This window comes from Aedes albopictus, chromosome 1 (genome assembly GCF_035046485.1).
Source record: "Aedes albopictus strain Foshan chromosome 1, AalbF5, whole genome shotgun sequence".
Classification (NCBI taxonomy): domain Eukaryota; kingdom Metazoa; phylum Arthropoda; class Insecta; order Diptera; family Culicidae; genus Aedes; species Aedes albopictus.
Window position 1 is genome coordinate 34,816,079 of NC_085136.1, and position 16,044 is coordinate 34,832,122.

The 16,044-nt window shown below is 44.6% G+C and overlaps 1 protein-coding gene across 8 annotated transcripts in view; it reads right to left on the minus strand.

Annotated features, from left to right (window-relative positions):
• The window catches only part of LOC109428492 (guanine nucleotide-releasing factor 2), a 337,898-nt gene that overhangs the window by 49,968 nt on the left and 271,886 nt on the right, over positions 1-16,044 (minus strand). For all 8 annotated transcript variants that reach the window (XM_029855778.2, XM_062844356.1, XM_062844351.1 and 5 more), the window contains 3 exons: positions 13,843-14,078; positions 4,809-6,114; positions 4,553-4,746 (listed from right to left, as the gene is read on the minus strand). In XM_029855778.2, coding sequence (XP_029711638.1) covers positions 4,553-4,746; positions 4,809-6,114; positions 13,843-14,078 — 1,736 coding nt within the window. The remainder of the gene's footprint in view (positions 1-4,552; positions 4,747-4,808; positions 6,115-13,842; positions 14,079-16,044) is intronic.

Here is a 16,044-nt window from a genome sequence, read left to right on the forward strand (position 1 = left end):
TCAGGGATGCATCCTAGAATACTTCCATGGATTCCTGTAGAAATGCCTTCAGAGATTCCTTCAGGAATGCCGCTAGTATTTTTTTTTTTCATGGAATACTTTCAGAGATTCCTTCAGGAATACCTCCCAGGATTGATAAAAAAAATACCTCCATGGATCGCTCTATGATGCCTTTTAACGATATGCCTCTAGACATGTATCCCGGGATTATTCCAGGCATGCTTCCATGGTTTTCTCCAGGAATACCTCCAGAAATGCTTCTTAGGTTTACTCGTAGCATACCATCAGTGATTCCTGTGGAAATGGCACCAGGGATTCTCCCAGGAGAGCCTTCAAGGATTCTCCAAAGAGAGCCCTCAGAGATTCTCCAAGAATGTTTCCAGGGATTGCTCGATGGTCCCAGGGACCCCGACCCTTTCAATAATACATCCAGAGATTCGTCCTAGAGCACCCTGGATTCCTTAAGAAATATGTACTTCCAGGGATTCTTTCAGGAGTGCTTCCAGGAATTCCTCCACAAAAAACCTTCAGGGATTCCTCTAAGATTGCTTTCAGGGGTTTTTGAAAAATGCCTTCAGATATTCATTTAGGTATTTCTCTAGAAATGTATCCAGCAATTTCTCCAGGAATACCTCTAGGAATGCCTTCAGAGATTTATTCAGGAATGCTCCCAGGAATTCAGCTAGATTTCCCAAGGATTATATATATTGGTACAGAAATGTATCCAGATATTCTTCAGGGAATGCCTACAGAGAGTCTTAAGAAATGCGCCCAGGCATTTCTCTAGAAATTGGGTTCCTCCAAGGAATCTTCGTGAATGCCTTCAAGGGTCATCCAAGAATCTCTTCATTGATTCTTCCCAGGAATCTTTTAGGTATTTCTCCAAAGGCTTTTTAGAGATATCTGAAGTTTTGAGACCATCCCCAGTGTATAGTCAAATAAGTTCGTGTGACATCTTGAACATCTTGATCAATTGCAGGATTCCCAGTAAAATAACATCCACAGAAATTACCAGAGGAACTCCTGGGTTTTCCATTGAGGAATCCCAAGTGTCAATCTAAATGAATTTCCAATTCCAATGGAATGACTAGAGAAATTCCTTGTTCTAATCCTCGAAAAATTCTGCTTGAACTCCAAAAAGAATTTACTACGAAACATCTGTGTTTTTGAGAATGAAGTTTTTAATGGAACTTTCGGTGAAACTTCTGCATAACTCCTAGCGAAATTTTAAAGTATAATACTTTAAGGACAAGGTATTTGGAGTACATTGCTCAAAATTTCTAGAGCACCGTTTTTTAGAACCGTTGAACGGATTTGGATTAAAATGCATCACGCTGTTGACAACCACTGAACAATTAGCGTGATGCATTTTTATTCAAAACCGTCCAACGGTTCTAAAAAACGGTGCTCTAGAGATTTTGAGCTATGTACTCCAAATACCTTGTCCTTAAAATGGAATGGAATTTCTAGAGGAGTTTCAGCGAAACTTAGTGGAATTCCCAGTGGAGCTGTTGGAGGAATACCTAGTTAAAATCTAAGAGAAATTACCAGTATAGAATTCCTAGTGGAATTTCCGGAGAATACTCTCGGAATTGCCAGCGGAACTCCTGTAGCAATTTTCAGTGGAAATCATAGAGAAATTCTCATCAGAACTTCTAGAGAAATTTCCGGAGGACACTCCTGGAATTTCCAGAGATACTTCTAGATGAATTTCCGAAACAACTTTTTGGGGACTTTCCAGAGGAAAGTCCAAGAAGAAATCCCGACGAAACTGCATGAAAAGTCTCCTAAAGAACTGCTGGAGAAATTTCCTCTCTTCAAAGAGAATTCTTCTGGAAACATCCAGATTCATTTCCAGAGGAAGAACTTCCTGAAGAATTAGGGGAAAATTTCCCAGGAAAGCTTGCAGAATAATTTTCTGGGAGAATAAATTTCTAAAGAGTATTATGAAGATTTCCTGAGGGTGAAGAATTCCTGCAGGAAATTTCGGATGAATTTCTGATGTTACTTCCGGAACAATTTCTGGAGAAAATGACGTTATATTTTCCAGCAAATACGCCATGAGAATCCGGAGAAAGTCCGAGAAGATACGGAAATTTCTAGAGGAATGCTCGCAGGAACACCTGGAAGAGTTCTCGAAACAAATTTCCGCTGCAATTTCATGAATTTTTCCTAATTGAATTGATACAGGAAAAAACTCCTAGAAGTATTCCTGAAGGAACTCATAGAAGATATTCCAGTGAAACTCCTAGAGAGACTCTCGGTGAAAATTTAGAGGAGTTACGTAACAAATTTCTAGTGGAATGCCAAACAAAAAATTCTGGTTGAACTCCTGAAAGAATTTCTAAAAAACTAACTTCTGAATTTATGAATTTATCAGAACTCCTGGAGGATTTCACGGTGAATTTCACAATGGAACTTCCAGAGAAGATTCTGAATAAATTCCCAGCGGAATTCAGAGCTATTCCCAGTGATATTTCTAGAAGAATTTCCAGTGGAACTCCTGGAGAAATTGTCACTGGAAATCCTAGAGAAGTTCCCAGTACTGTTCCTGTAGAAATGCCTTCAGGGATTTTTTTACGAATGTCGCTGGGAGTTCCTCGTCCTCCATTCCTTTCCTTCCAAAGATTTCTTCATGAATGCTTCAGAGGCTTTTTCAGAGAGAAAGCCTCCAGTGCTTTTCCTTCCTATGCTATATTCTTCTGGGAATGCCCCCGGAATTTCTCCAGAGATATCTGCAGGAATGCCTTAAGGGATTTTTTCTAATAATGATTTCAAAGATTCTTCCAGGAATACCCGACTGGATTCCTCCATAATTGCTCCTAGAGATTCCCCAGGAAAGTTCCCATAGATTATTTTTCTCGGGGATTCCCCTATAGCAACGCTTGCTTGCCGAGATTTTCTTGAAGAAGTACCTTCAAGGGGTTTCCCAAGACAGCCAAGAATGCTTCTAGGGATTTCTCTGGGAATACTTCCAGATCCTTTCAATTACATCCAGGAATTCATTCTACAATGCCTTCAGGGAAGCCTTGAAAATGCTTCCATGTTTTTTTTTTTCAGATATGCCCCAACAATTCCTCCAGATTCCTCCAGGAATGCATCTTCAGCTATTACTCCAGAGATTTTTCTATGGATACATCTAGAATTTCCTCCAGGTATATCTCCTTTGTATCCTACTGGAAGACTTTCTCTTATTTCACCAGAAATGTCTTCAGAGATTCCATCAGGTATGCTCCCAGGGATTTCTCCAAGCATGACTCCAGGATTCCCCCAGAGATTCCTCAATGAATACTCTAGGATTTCTAAAAAAAAGAGTCTAATACATGCAGGGATTCCTTCAGGAATTCTTTCAGGAATTATCTCCGGGCTTTTCCTAGGAATGCTTCCAGAGCTTTTACTAGGAATGCCGGCAGGGATTTTCCTAGGAATGCCTCCAGGAGGGTTTTAACTAAGAATACCTCCTAATTCTTCTAGGAGTGCTTCTGTAGATTCTTCCAAGAATGTCTACATAGATTCCAGCAATGCTTCCATGGATACATCCAGGATTTCCTCCAGAGATTCCTCTTGGAATTTTAACAGAGATTCCACCAGGAGAACTTCCAGAGATTTCTTCTAGGCATGGAATTCTAAAAACAATGCCTTCCTGTAGAGTTTTCTTCAGGAAATGCCTTAGAGGATCCTTCCAGAAATGCCTCTAGGGATTCCTGAAGAAATTCGCTCAAGATTGACTCCAGAGCTTGCTCTAGGAATACCTGCAACTGTTCCTCTGGAAATGCCTTCCAATATACATCCCGGCATGTATAATGGATTCTTCCACGAATACCTCCACTGCCCCTATTTGCATAACAGTCCCATCTTTGCTGAATTTCCTATTCCTAATTGGGGCAGTCCAGGAATCCTTCTAAGGATTCATGGTAGAATACATCCAAACACTCTAGTAGAAATTCTCCTGGCAGAGCCTTCAGAGATTCTCCCAGGAATGCTATCTCATTCTTTCAATGATACATTCAGGGAGAAGACTTCCACGGATTCCTGTACGAATGCCTCAAGAATGTCTACAGAGATATATCCAGGAAGTCCTTCAAGAATGCTTACTTGGATTTCATCTGGAAAGTCTTCAGAGATTTCACCAGGGATGCTTCGCGAAATTCCTCCAGGAATGCCTTCCAGGATTGATCCAGAATTGCTTCCAAGGATACCTCCAGAAGCGCATCAGGTATTTCTCCAGGAATACCTCCTCAAAAATCCTTCTAAGGATTCTTCCAAAGAATCATGCAGGCATTCAGGTAGTTCTCTATGGATTTTCCCAAGGAATATCTGAGAGTCCCCAGTGTATAGTCAAAGGAGTTCATGTAACATGTTAAACTTTATAATCAGTTAAAGTATTATAGATAGATTGAGAAGGTTAAATCACCGAAAGCGATACTCCACAGAAAACCTCTCGTAATTACTACGTATATCTAAATATAAATTTCTCTTATTTGACGGTTGTATACGGTATAAAAAAACTACAAAAAAACATAATTGTTAACAATCCAAAAAAACTACTCACTGTGCTTCTTCTTCATGGGCAGGGGCGGTGGTTCCTCGCTGAAATGATTCATATGGCGCGGTTCGATCAAGCTGATGTGCTTACTCGGTAGGTTGCCGATCATCTGCGCCCGGCTGCTGCTGCTGCTACTGCTGGTGTGGTGGAAACTACCCCCGATCTGGTGTAGCGAAGACGAGTTGAACGTATCGTGCGAGCTGAAAGCGAGAAATGAGTTGTACCGAGGTGATCGTAATGGCGGGAAGACCAGTTAACTTACCTTCGCTCCAGTTCCGCGTCGTCCACGTTGTCGTACTGCGAGGGATGTCGCTCCCGTCTAATACTGTGCTGGCGGGTTTTGATCGGTAGGGCCGGCGGTTTATCACTGCCGCCGCCGATTTCGCCGCTTCCACCGAATACCTCATCGTTGGCTTCGATGCTACCGTACTGAATGGTTTTGGAAAGACTAGCCGATTGGATCCGACTACTGCTGGTGGTCACTTCCGTGGTAGTGGTCGTGGACACCACCTCGCCGGCACTGTCGCCGCTGGCCTGCGTCACGAAGGTGTCAATCTTCTGGTGCTGCTGCTGCTGCTGTTGGTGATGTTGTTGCTGCTGATGGATGTGATGAATCTGGGAATTGTTCGAGGCGAAAGCAGCCGACTTGAAAGAGGTGCTGGAGGATTGCTGGTGATCCCGGCTGATCCGGAGCGAGTACATCGATTCGAAGCCGGACTCGTTGGAGTTGCGGTTGTTCATCAACCGGTCTATCATGGAACTGTCGGTGAGGATGGGACCACCGCCGCTTTGCAGCAACATTCCGGGGCAGTCGGATTCGTCCCACACACCGGAACTGATGGCGACGCTGCCAATTTGGCTGCCCGCCAACAGGGACGATTTGTCCTGGGTGAGCGCCCGAAGTTCTTCCTCCTCGCGGGAGTGGTTCAAGGCCGAGTCCAGCGAACCAGCGCTGGCACTCAGCAGACTAGAGTTATCCTCCGGGGAGCGTGACCGCAGGGACATTCGATCCAGGGCGCCACACCCCAGAAAGGTGGAATCCGAATTGCAGTCGGACGTTTCGTGAAACGAGTGGTTCTTCGAGTGTTGGCTTTTTCGTTTCGGGGGTAATGGAGGCGGGTCTTGGCCACGGTCCGGAAGCGGCGGTTTTGGAGGGGGACTAGAATCGCGAAGGATGCTTTCGGTACTGTGCGAGGCGCGAACCGTTTTCATCGAGGTTTGCTCGAGGATGTCACGCTCTCGGGGCGTGAGCGGAATATCCGGCAGGGAAGTTCGCTGGCTGGCGATGTCCACGGCCGGCCGTTGCAGCGTGTTGGAAGAGTTGCTACCGCCGGCAGCTTTTTCGGAGATTTTCTCATTAGCCAGATTGACCAGATTGTTGACGGCTTTGTCCATCAGCTCGACGATCTCCTTGACATTCTCTTTGCTCAGCGAGGGACAGTTCTCGTTGTCGGCCGTCAGCAGCACTTCATCACAGAGTTTCAGCAGGTTCCCCAGGGACATGTAGACGTGGTTGGTGGCGTTTATCAGCACGGTGCTGTTTTCGTTCAGCGTGTAGGATTGTAGGGCTGTGGGGAAGCAAGACCGTAAGATTATGATATCTGTACTGCGCAGTGAACAAATGTAAAGAATATAGGCGGCTCTAGTGATTTTTGTCGAAATGTCTTCCTGTAAGTGCCTCCAACCTTATCGTTTCCCTTTTTCCTTATAATACCTACTCTTCATAACACACAGGCTAGATTGAGGAATTCAGACTGATGTCAATTGGAAAGTTCTGCGCTACAGTACCACCAGATATTAGTTGAATGACAAGAACGTAATATGGGCGGTCATGCTGCAGCATGGGACCCGGCAGAACGTTTAACGTTACAAATGGAATCGGTTCTACCACGCCACAGCAAAACGGCCTGGAGGAATGTGCTAACATGACCATCGTGGAGGTGGAGCGATGTTAGAAGGCAAGGTATCAAAAGGCTTGGAATCCGCATCCAACACGGTTTACCTAATCAACAGTTCTTCCACTCGTGGGCATAGTATGACTCCCAAGGAAGTGTGGAGTGGAAGGAACCTTTCATACCTGCGCGTATTTGGAACAACAGGAGCGGTGAAAGTGGGATCCCAAATCTCGTGAATGCGTATTAACCAAATGATATTGGCTTAACGATCGGACAAAGAAGACCACCATCGTGAGTCGGAAAGTCATATTACCGGATGTAGGTATTTCGCCTTTCGTGACATCTCTTTTTTTTTTTTAAGATGGACATTGAAGAATCAGTTGCACCTCCGGAACCGGAAATACAAAACAGACGGTAAGTCGATGGGCGAACAATCTCGGTCAAAAATGGGGTTCACACTTAAATTATATCACCAACCTCAGCAAACGGATTGTCGAGAATCCAACAGCCGTGAATCCTGTAATTATTTTCACTGAATCTCGGTAAAAGTTCATTGAACTTCTCGGTAATTCAACTTTTTTTTTCGAAATCTCGATGAAGTTCACCGAGACTCGGTAATAGTTTACCGACATCTCGGTAAATTTTTTATCGATAATCAGTAAATATTTTACCGAGATATCAGCTGTTGGATTCTCGGCAAACCGTTTACCGTGATCAATCAATTTGTTAATTTTATGTCGAATTCGTTTTTGATTCAGTTCCAACCTGGGTTGGAACTGGATGAGATCACAGTTTCAACCCCAACCCGACTTTGGTTTCGCTTGTACTAAAGTTTGTTTGAGTTTGTTTGACGTTTGTTTGTTTACACATTTTCCGCCAATCCAGTTCCAACCCAGGTTCAAAAACGAATTCGACATTAGTGTGTCCCCGATGACGACAGCACCGTCAGATGGGCGATGATGACAGTCTTGGCAATAACATCGAGCATGGTTGGCGAATCAGAAGACGACTCCGCTTCGCACCAAGAATCAAGATGCGCTAGCTCAGGACGATAGCAACGCATGCAGGAGGATTTCGATAAACTGGTGGACAAGACCTGGACCCTCACCCCACTCCCGAAGGGTCGGAAGGCGATAAATGGGTCTACAAAACGCAGTACGATGCTGCTGGAAACCCTCAACGATACAAGGCACCGTGGATTATGACAAAACGTACGCCACCGTCGTGCTATACAGTTCGCTGCGAGACCTTTCCGTCCTGGCTGTGATCTCGCAATACACAAGATGGATGCAGCCTTTCTACAAGGAGATCTCGACAAAGATGCTTCGTAGACAGAAAGCAGAGGACGATGGGTGCAAGCTGAACAAGGCTCAAAGCAGTCGACTCGAGTATGGACCCATAAATAGAGATCAGCGACGTTTTGGCCTGGTACCATCACAATTTGACTCGTGCGTGTACATCGGCAGCAGAGGAGGTAAGATGATATTCGTAGCCATATGTGTATGTCGACAATCTGATGATCTTTAGCAACAAAGATGCCTGGAAGAACTAATTAAAGTAACTATTACACGGTTGCTTTCGGATAAAATATCTGGGACAAGCGCAACATTGTCTTGTCATTGACTCCATCATAATATCAAATTGGACCAGGACGGCTACGTTGAGTCGATACTGAAGTGGTTCAACATGGAACGGTGCAAGCAAACCATTGAAGGTGCCGATGAACTTCAATGAGAAGCCAACAAAATATGCGAGCCTGAAAGACGACAACGAATCAGCAGAAATAATGAGAGGCTACCCGTAACAAAATCAGGCGGCTGTCTCATGTATTTGGCACAGCGCACTCAGCCAGATATTCTGTTCGCGGTAAACACCCTCAACCGGTTCAACGACAATACTCAACTCAAGCACTGGAACGCGATGAAGCACGTCTTGCGGTCTAAATTGGAATAAAGGAAGAAAGCGGACTCCAGTATTGCCGACGCTGATTGGGGATCTGACACGGATGGAAAAAGCAACCCACGGTAGTACTATCATCACTTCATCAATGACGCTCTCGGTCGTGGCATTGTGAAACTGACGAAGATTGGCACGTAAGATCAAATCGTTAAAGGCCTAACCCAACCGCTTCAGAGAAAGGAACTCGAGGATACTCGTATAATATTCCCATCTACGGCTTGAGAAGGAGTGTTGCAGTCAGTCATAGCAAGCCTTGACACTCAAAAATGACCCTAACCCTGGTGCACAAGGAGGGTTAAGGCCAATGAGGTACAGATACAGGTGGCGTAGATAAATATTGCAAACCACTAGTTGTCTCTTTTGTTCTACCGCTGATCAAATGCAACTCAATTAGTAACGTCACTAATTGAGTTGCATTTGATCAGCGGTAGAACAAAAGAAACAACTAGTGGTTTGCAATGTTTATCTGCGCCACCTGTATCTGTACCTCATTGGGTTAAGGCTCCTCCAAACTAACGCGATTTTTGTCCACGACAGCGATTTTTCAGGCGAACGTTCATCAAAGCGAAAAGTTGCATTTTCAATAGCACCAATGGGAAAAATCAAATTAGTCTGTATCGGAGTCAAGTACAGACACCACCCTTCCGGACAACGGTATTCAGAATATTCGCAATAGCGGAGATCGACGATGTGTACTACTGCAGCTATTATGCCCCACCTAGGTGGCCGATATAGACCAATTTTCGTCTATGCTATCAAAAGCACTAGTGGGATTGAGTCCATCGGTGGGCCATCGGTGGAAACTTCAACGCCTTGGCGATTGAGTGGAGTAGCCGCGAGAGGCAGGCGAAGCTATGGCTAGACTGAACGTGGATGTCGCGAACGTTGGCGACAAAAAAACCTACAGTAGGAACGGTGCAGAGTCCATCATTGATGTGACCTTCTGGAGCCGTGTGTAAACCCTAGCTCGGACTGGAGGGTCAACGATGGATACAGACACAGTGACCATTTGGCGATTCGATACAGGGTAGAACACGGAAGAAGACGATAATAAGTCTTCGACTGTCATCGGGGACGGCTGACCTCGCGCTTCGCTAAGCCGACATTTGTGGAGCGATTGCTTATGGAGGGTAACACCGACGATCTATCCAGCGATGATCAAGTTGGAACCCTAAGCCATGCATTTGATGCCACAATGCCAAGGCGATCCCTACCCAGAAATGGACGCAAATCGGTAAACTGGTGATGTCCACAAATCGCAGAACTCCGCGCATCTTGCCTACGAGCTAGGAAGAGGATGCTCGCACCGATGAGGGTAGAATGGAGCGGAATGAAGCCTGCGCGCTCAACTGGCACTGAACAAAGAGATTAAGGCGCGTGAGCGGGCGTTCTTCGATAATATTTGCCAGGCAGCCAACACAATCCCCTGGAGTGATCATGACCAAAACGAAGGGCGCATCAGCACCCTCCGTATGCTTCCCCGAGATGCTGCAGAAGATCGTGGAAACGTTATTTCTGTGCCACGATATAGGGTTTTTGCTATATGGGACCATGGGCCCCCGTCCCCTATAGGCAAACCGGTCCAAACGAAGTCGCCTCGGGGACAAACGACGAGCTCATCGCAATAGCAAAGTTGCCCCAGTTAGACAAGGCTTCGGCGAGTCCTGATGCTATCCCGGCAGTAGCCATTACGACTACCATCGAGTTTAGCCCTGACATGTTCAGAATGGCTATGCAGATGTGCCTGGACAGAGGCGAATTTCCGGAGAGGAGGAAAAGGCAAAGACTTATTCTACTACCCAAACCCGGGAAGCCACCTGGCGACCCGTCGGCATACAGACATATCATCTGCCTTCTGGACACCACCGGGAAACTGTTGGAGAGCATACATCTGTCGAGGTCGATGGTCTATACCGGGAAACCAGATGACTCTGGGCTCTCGGATAACCAGTTTGGCTTCCGGAAGGGTCGATCGACGGTGGACGCTATAAGGGCTGTAACCAAAACGGCTGAGATAGCGCTTCAAAAGAAACGAATGGGAATCCGCTATTGCGCGGTCTTCACGCTGGACGTGAAGAATGCGTTCAACAGCGTCAACAGGGCCCATGGGTGAACCACCTCGAGTACACCACCTAGGAGTCCTGATAGCCTATGCCGGATACTACAGAGCTACTTCCAGAATAAGGTGCTAATCTGTGACAGCGAGGAAGACAAGAGGAGCTACAACATCACTTAGACTTAGTGCCACTGGCGCGCCACAAAACGGAGGTGGGGGAACGGTCAGTTGTCACCACAGGTAAGTGCACGATCAACTCTAAGCGCTCACTGGAGCAATTGGGGGTCATGATCGACGATAAGCTGAAATTCGGAAGCCATGTGGAATATGCCTGCAAAAGAGCAAGCATGGCGATAATGGCACTGTCAAAGATAATATCAAATAGCTCGGCAATAGGCTCGAGTAGCGGTTTCCATGTTACGGTATGGCGCTAGTGAAGAACCAAAACAGGCGGATGTGCCTTAGGGTGGTCATCGTATACCGCACGGTCTCAAAGGACGCGGTATGCGTGTTAGCGGGCATGATGCCCGCATAACATTAGTGTTGGCAAAGGACGAAGAGTGGTACGAGCGACGCGGCATAAGAGACGCAAGATGGATCGCCAGAACATCTACATATGTTGAAGTGGCTGAGGGAATGGGATTCTTCCAACAAGGGTAGATGAACACACAGATGTCTGAATGGATGAGGAGGCCCCTCGCATGTCTGGAGTGCGCGAACTGCGACGAGAACGTGCTCCGCTCTTCTAATACCCACGCTTGGTGGAGCAAAGTTCGAGTATGATGGAGATATGCGGTAGAGATATTTTTTTTTTTTGTAAAATTGAGTTTATTAGTGTATAGTGTAAAAGTAATTACAAACTACTGATTTATACAATCAATTTCAAATTCTAACAACTGAACATCTATAACATTATTACATTGTATAATAAAGATGATGTATTGGATGAGATATCACTCCGGACAACATTGTTGAAAGCGTGTGTATTCGACGGACAAGTAAAATTCCGTAATTTCCTAAATTTCCCGAATCGTACCTCAACAACAAAGACAATGGCGGGCCGACCAATAGCAAGTTAGGCTGCCCCTCCCTCCCCTTTCAGGGCGTACCGCGAAGGTAAGGAAGAGAGAGAATGAGTTTTTAGTGCGTCGAAACCCACATAACCCGAGGAACCACCTCTTGGGTTCAGCAGATCTTCTCATTCAATAAAAAAAACAGGTGCTTCTCCTTGCCATTCGCAGACTTGTTCTTTGGACAACTTTGGCCAGTCTGACCGGATGTGAACTTATTCCTTTTTGTGACACACATATTTCTACTTTTCCATCACTTTCCCGAAATCCGCCGTTAGTTCTAGACGGGCTTGATGGTCTAGTGCCAATGAGAGTATATTACAGGTGAGGAAGAAGAAGAGATGGCTATGTATTAGTAAGCAAAGAAAAATGTAAACACAAATAGTGACGTCACTATTTGACACGCGTTCTTATGGGAGCTCGCTTTGCTTGTAGTAGTGACATGTTTTGCACCAGACACGGATCTCACGCACACGAAGGATCTCTTCCACACCTTCATTAGACTCTCATTGGTCTAGTGCCTACCGCTTCGTATACAGAAGGTCCCGGGTTCAATCCCTGGTCCGTCTCTTTCGTCCTACTTTTTATTTTTATATAGGTATACCTTCTCCTTCTCTATATTAACAACTCATGGATATTCACATGTTCATAGTCATCTCTAGAACAGAAACGATTTGAAAAAGCCGTTTCCCTTTCTTCCAACTCCCCCACCTCAGTGTAAAATCAATCAAGCGAACAGTGCCGCATTATCTTCAGATTAATAAACAAACTTATCTTAGTTCATTGTCCGGCTTCTTTTCTAGCACTGCTTGGTTTACTGGTGGAAAACAGTCAACAAAAATGAGCTGGCCCAAGCGAAATCATATTTTCATTAGTGTTCGTGACACCACACTGCGAGACCTTAATTGACCAATCCAAACGCCTGTGTGGTAGTGATTTATTTTCAATTTAAGAAAATCTTTTGTTATCATGCAAGAATAGGTTTTGTGCGGTTTTTTTTCGTATGCAATCGTATGCAGATCTATACATCCACCTGAAACGTGAAGTAGCAAAAAGAGGACAGCCGGTGAATGCTTCTAAAACAAAGAGGGAAGACAGGATAAGCCACAGAGAACAGACATCCAGGCAAGAACAAATTTCATTCGGGAATTTGTGTAAAGATTTGAATCTTTACTTAAGTAAGGTTGCAAACCAATACACGATGACAACACTAACGCCACCAAACACCATATTGCCACAGTCAGTGGTGAATTGAAACATTTCAAGTGGTGAATTTAATTAGTATGGGAAATTAACCGATTGCAGCGCCACGCTATTGCCACTTGTGTTGCCGATTTCAAATGGCCGTTAAATTTCTTACACAGTTTCGGAACTGGACTTGGATGTCTGTTTTCTGTGGATAAGCCTTGGGAATAGTGTACGATAGAAGGGGATAGCTTCGAGGTACTTGATAAATTCGTCTAGGGTAGCGAGCCACTTGGGCAGCGGCTGTTATTTTGGGCACTTTTTCGCTGTAACTCAGCAAATTCCAAAATAATTGATTTGAAATTTTGTACACAGCTAGGATACTATACAAATCTCACCGCGTTCCAAAAAGCGTGTCAATTTCATTTAAAGTTGACTGAGTTCCATCAGAAAACTGCCCGAAATAGAAAGCCTGTCGAGATGGTTCCACTTCCCTATATGACAGACTACAATGTGAACCGCGAAATACGAATGCGCGTAATCAGTGGAAGTCATGCCACTATGCTACTATGGTCTTGGATAGAAACTGCGATCGAGAAAGATTCGCCCGATCGTCAAATGTATCATGAACAGAACACCAAGAAGGCCGGTGGTCCTCTACGGACCATGTTCAAGGAGGCCTTGCAAACACTTGCAGTGTTCGAACAACGACTGCAAAGCACGATCTTGGATGGTCTGCAGACAAGAGAACGGTATGGTTGCGGCGAAGGATGAACCACGAGCTCGTTGCCTTCTACGGCGAAACTAGCATCTTGATAAAAGAACGTAAGTCCGGAATGATACAGTGCCAGATATCACCTCTGCCAAGATTATTTTCGCAAGAAATCCGGATGGTCCAAGTCTACCTAGAACACAGGAGAACCTAAGATATTCTGATGCTACTGCAATTCCTATTGACCTATTCTAAAATAATATTGCAAAAGTATTATATCTATATGTTTTCAAAGTACAAAAGTCGTCCAAAACACCCGAGCCGCCTATGCAACATTAAATGATAACAGATTCTGTTTACAACAATATTTTTATCAAGGTGATCTACCTTGAGAGTGTTAATGGAACTTGCAAACTCACCCGTATGCACGTTGGCAATCAGCTCCAGCACCACCGTCCCATTGCCGGGCAGCATCTCCAGCTTGTTCTTCAGTATCACATCCTTGAAGTGCGTCAGGGCGTTCTTCACCTGTCTCACGTGGTAGGCCAGATCCTGTACCGGCTTGGTACTGCTCCCGAGCAGGTCGTCCCCATGGCCGGACTTGGCGCTGCTCCGATTTCCGCTTCCACTGCGGGGGCTGTTGGGCGAGTGGGATCTGCGTTTTGTGTGCCGTCGTTGCGCAGGCGGTAACGAGCGTCGACCGGATTTGGAAAGAAAATTGTACATATCAAGGTATTAGATCCGAGTTGAAAATCGTCGTTCTTTGTACGAACAGCGTTGAAGAAACAAAAAAAAAATCAAATCTCCCCCGAAGTCACTTCGGTACTGATGAAGCTTGACTTTGCTGACTAACACCCCATCACTACTCGTGCGTTTGCGTCCGGAGAGGTTCTCAAAGTGTCGTCGCTGTTTGCTCATGTACCGTTCCGGTAGCGATTGTCGACCCCCCTATAGCCATACCTGCAGGAAATCAACCCGAATTGCCATTCGCGACGGTGCGGTGTGGCGGCGATGATGACGATTGTCGTCAGACAGAGGCGTCGTGCGACTCTTTGTATGAGTATAGGAAAATCAGCGAAAAAATAAAATCACAAACGTCGTCATCGTCGTCGTCTCGCGCATCGCGCCAAGTGTGACCACCTCGAGAGCAGTGGTTCTCAAACTTTTCTTCGACATAGCCGGTGGAAGAATTCATATCTGCCGAAAGGCTAGAAATTACAACAGTAACCTTGTGTTCTTGGAGATTCCTTGAAATTCATTCAAAATAGTAAGTAGTTCATACTAGCTTATGTCAAATTTGTACAAGATCTATTATTGCTTTAATAAACGAAAACAACTGTTTTGGTAAAAAAAATGTTGATTTCATTTCAGCCAAATTTCTTGGCATTCTTCAAAAGTTCAAGAAATATGTCAAATATATGTAAAATTTGTTACGTGTTATCGTGTTACGTTAATGTGTTTGTGTTATATGTTATACTTTAACGTGTGAATATACTCCTGATCGTTATCTCAACATTTGTAGCGCTCATTGGCGTAACTAGGATTTTTTCCTGGAGGGGGCCCAGGGGGGGCCTGACTTGAGATGAATTTTAAGCTGGATGGGCGCCCGATATGTGAATATGCAAATCAGTATTGTAGTTTTGAGTAATCAAAATGACTGTTTCAGATTTGTTCATGGTTTTGTAAACTATATGAGTACGAACAATTCCTCCAAGATTTTTTTTTCATAGCTTAATTCAGTGATTCCATCTTGGCTTCTTCCAGAAATTCAATCAAGAATTTATCTAGGGATTCCACTAGACATTTTTTCGGGGATTTGTCCTGGGTTATCTTTAGAGGTTCCTCCAGTAATTGTTCCAGTGCTTTTTTCGAAGTTTCCTTCAGGAATTTCTCCAGAGATCCTTTAAGGTATTTCTGCAGGTATTCCGAGATTTTTACAGGGATATCTCCATATATGCCTTCCAAAATTCCACTAGAGATTGCTCCAATAATTATATCTGGAATGATTCGAAGTATTTCTGTAGGAATGTATTCCAGAAATTCTTTTAGAAAATTTTACTTAGATATTCTTAAAAAAAAACACTCCAAGAATTGCTTGAAAAATTTGTACAAAAAACATTAGGGATCCTAGTTTTTTTTATGTGTATTAACGAGATTTTTAGCCCTAGGCTAGTTCATCTCGGGGCTCACGCTTTATTTCCCTTCCGAAGGAAGAACTCACATTTTGCGAGTTTGTCGGTAGTGGAATTCGATCCCTCGGCGTGATAGTCAAGTGTTCTAACCATCCCACCAGGTCCGCTCCACTAGGGATCCTAGTATTCCTTCAACAATGACTGCAGACATTGATTTCTTCATTTTTTTATCCAGGAATATTCCTACAAAAATTCTTCCAGGTATTCGCTAAGAAAGCTATCCTGAGATTCCATAAAGAGTTCCTAATGGGGCTTGCTTCCGGGATTCCTCATCGGGTTTCTTCAGAAATTACTTCAAGAGTTCCTCCATGGATTCACCGGAAATTTCTTCTGTTATTCTTACAAAAACGAAATCCGAGATTATTTTAAACGTTTCTAGAAGAACTCTTATTGGGATTCCATCAGAAACTCCCGCAGGAATTAATTCAG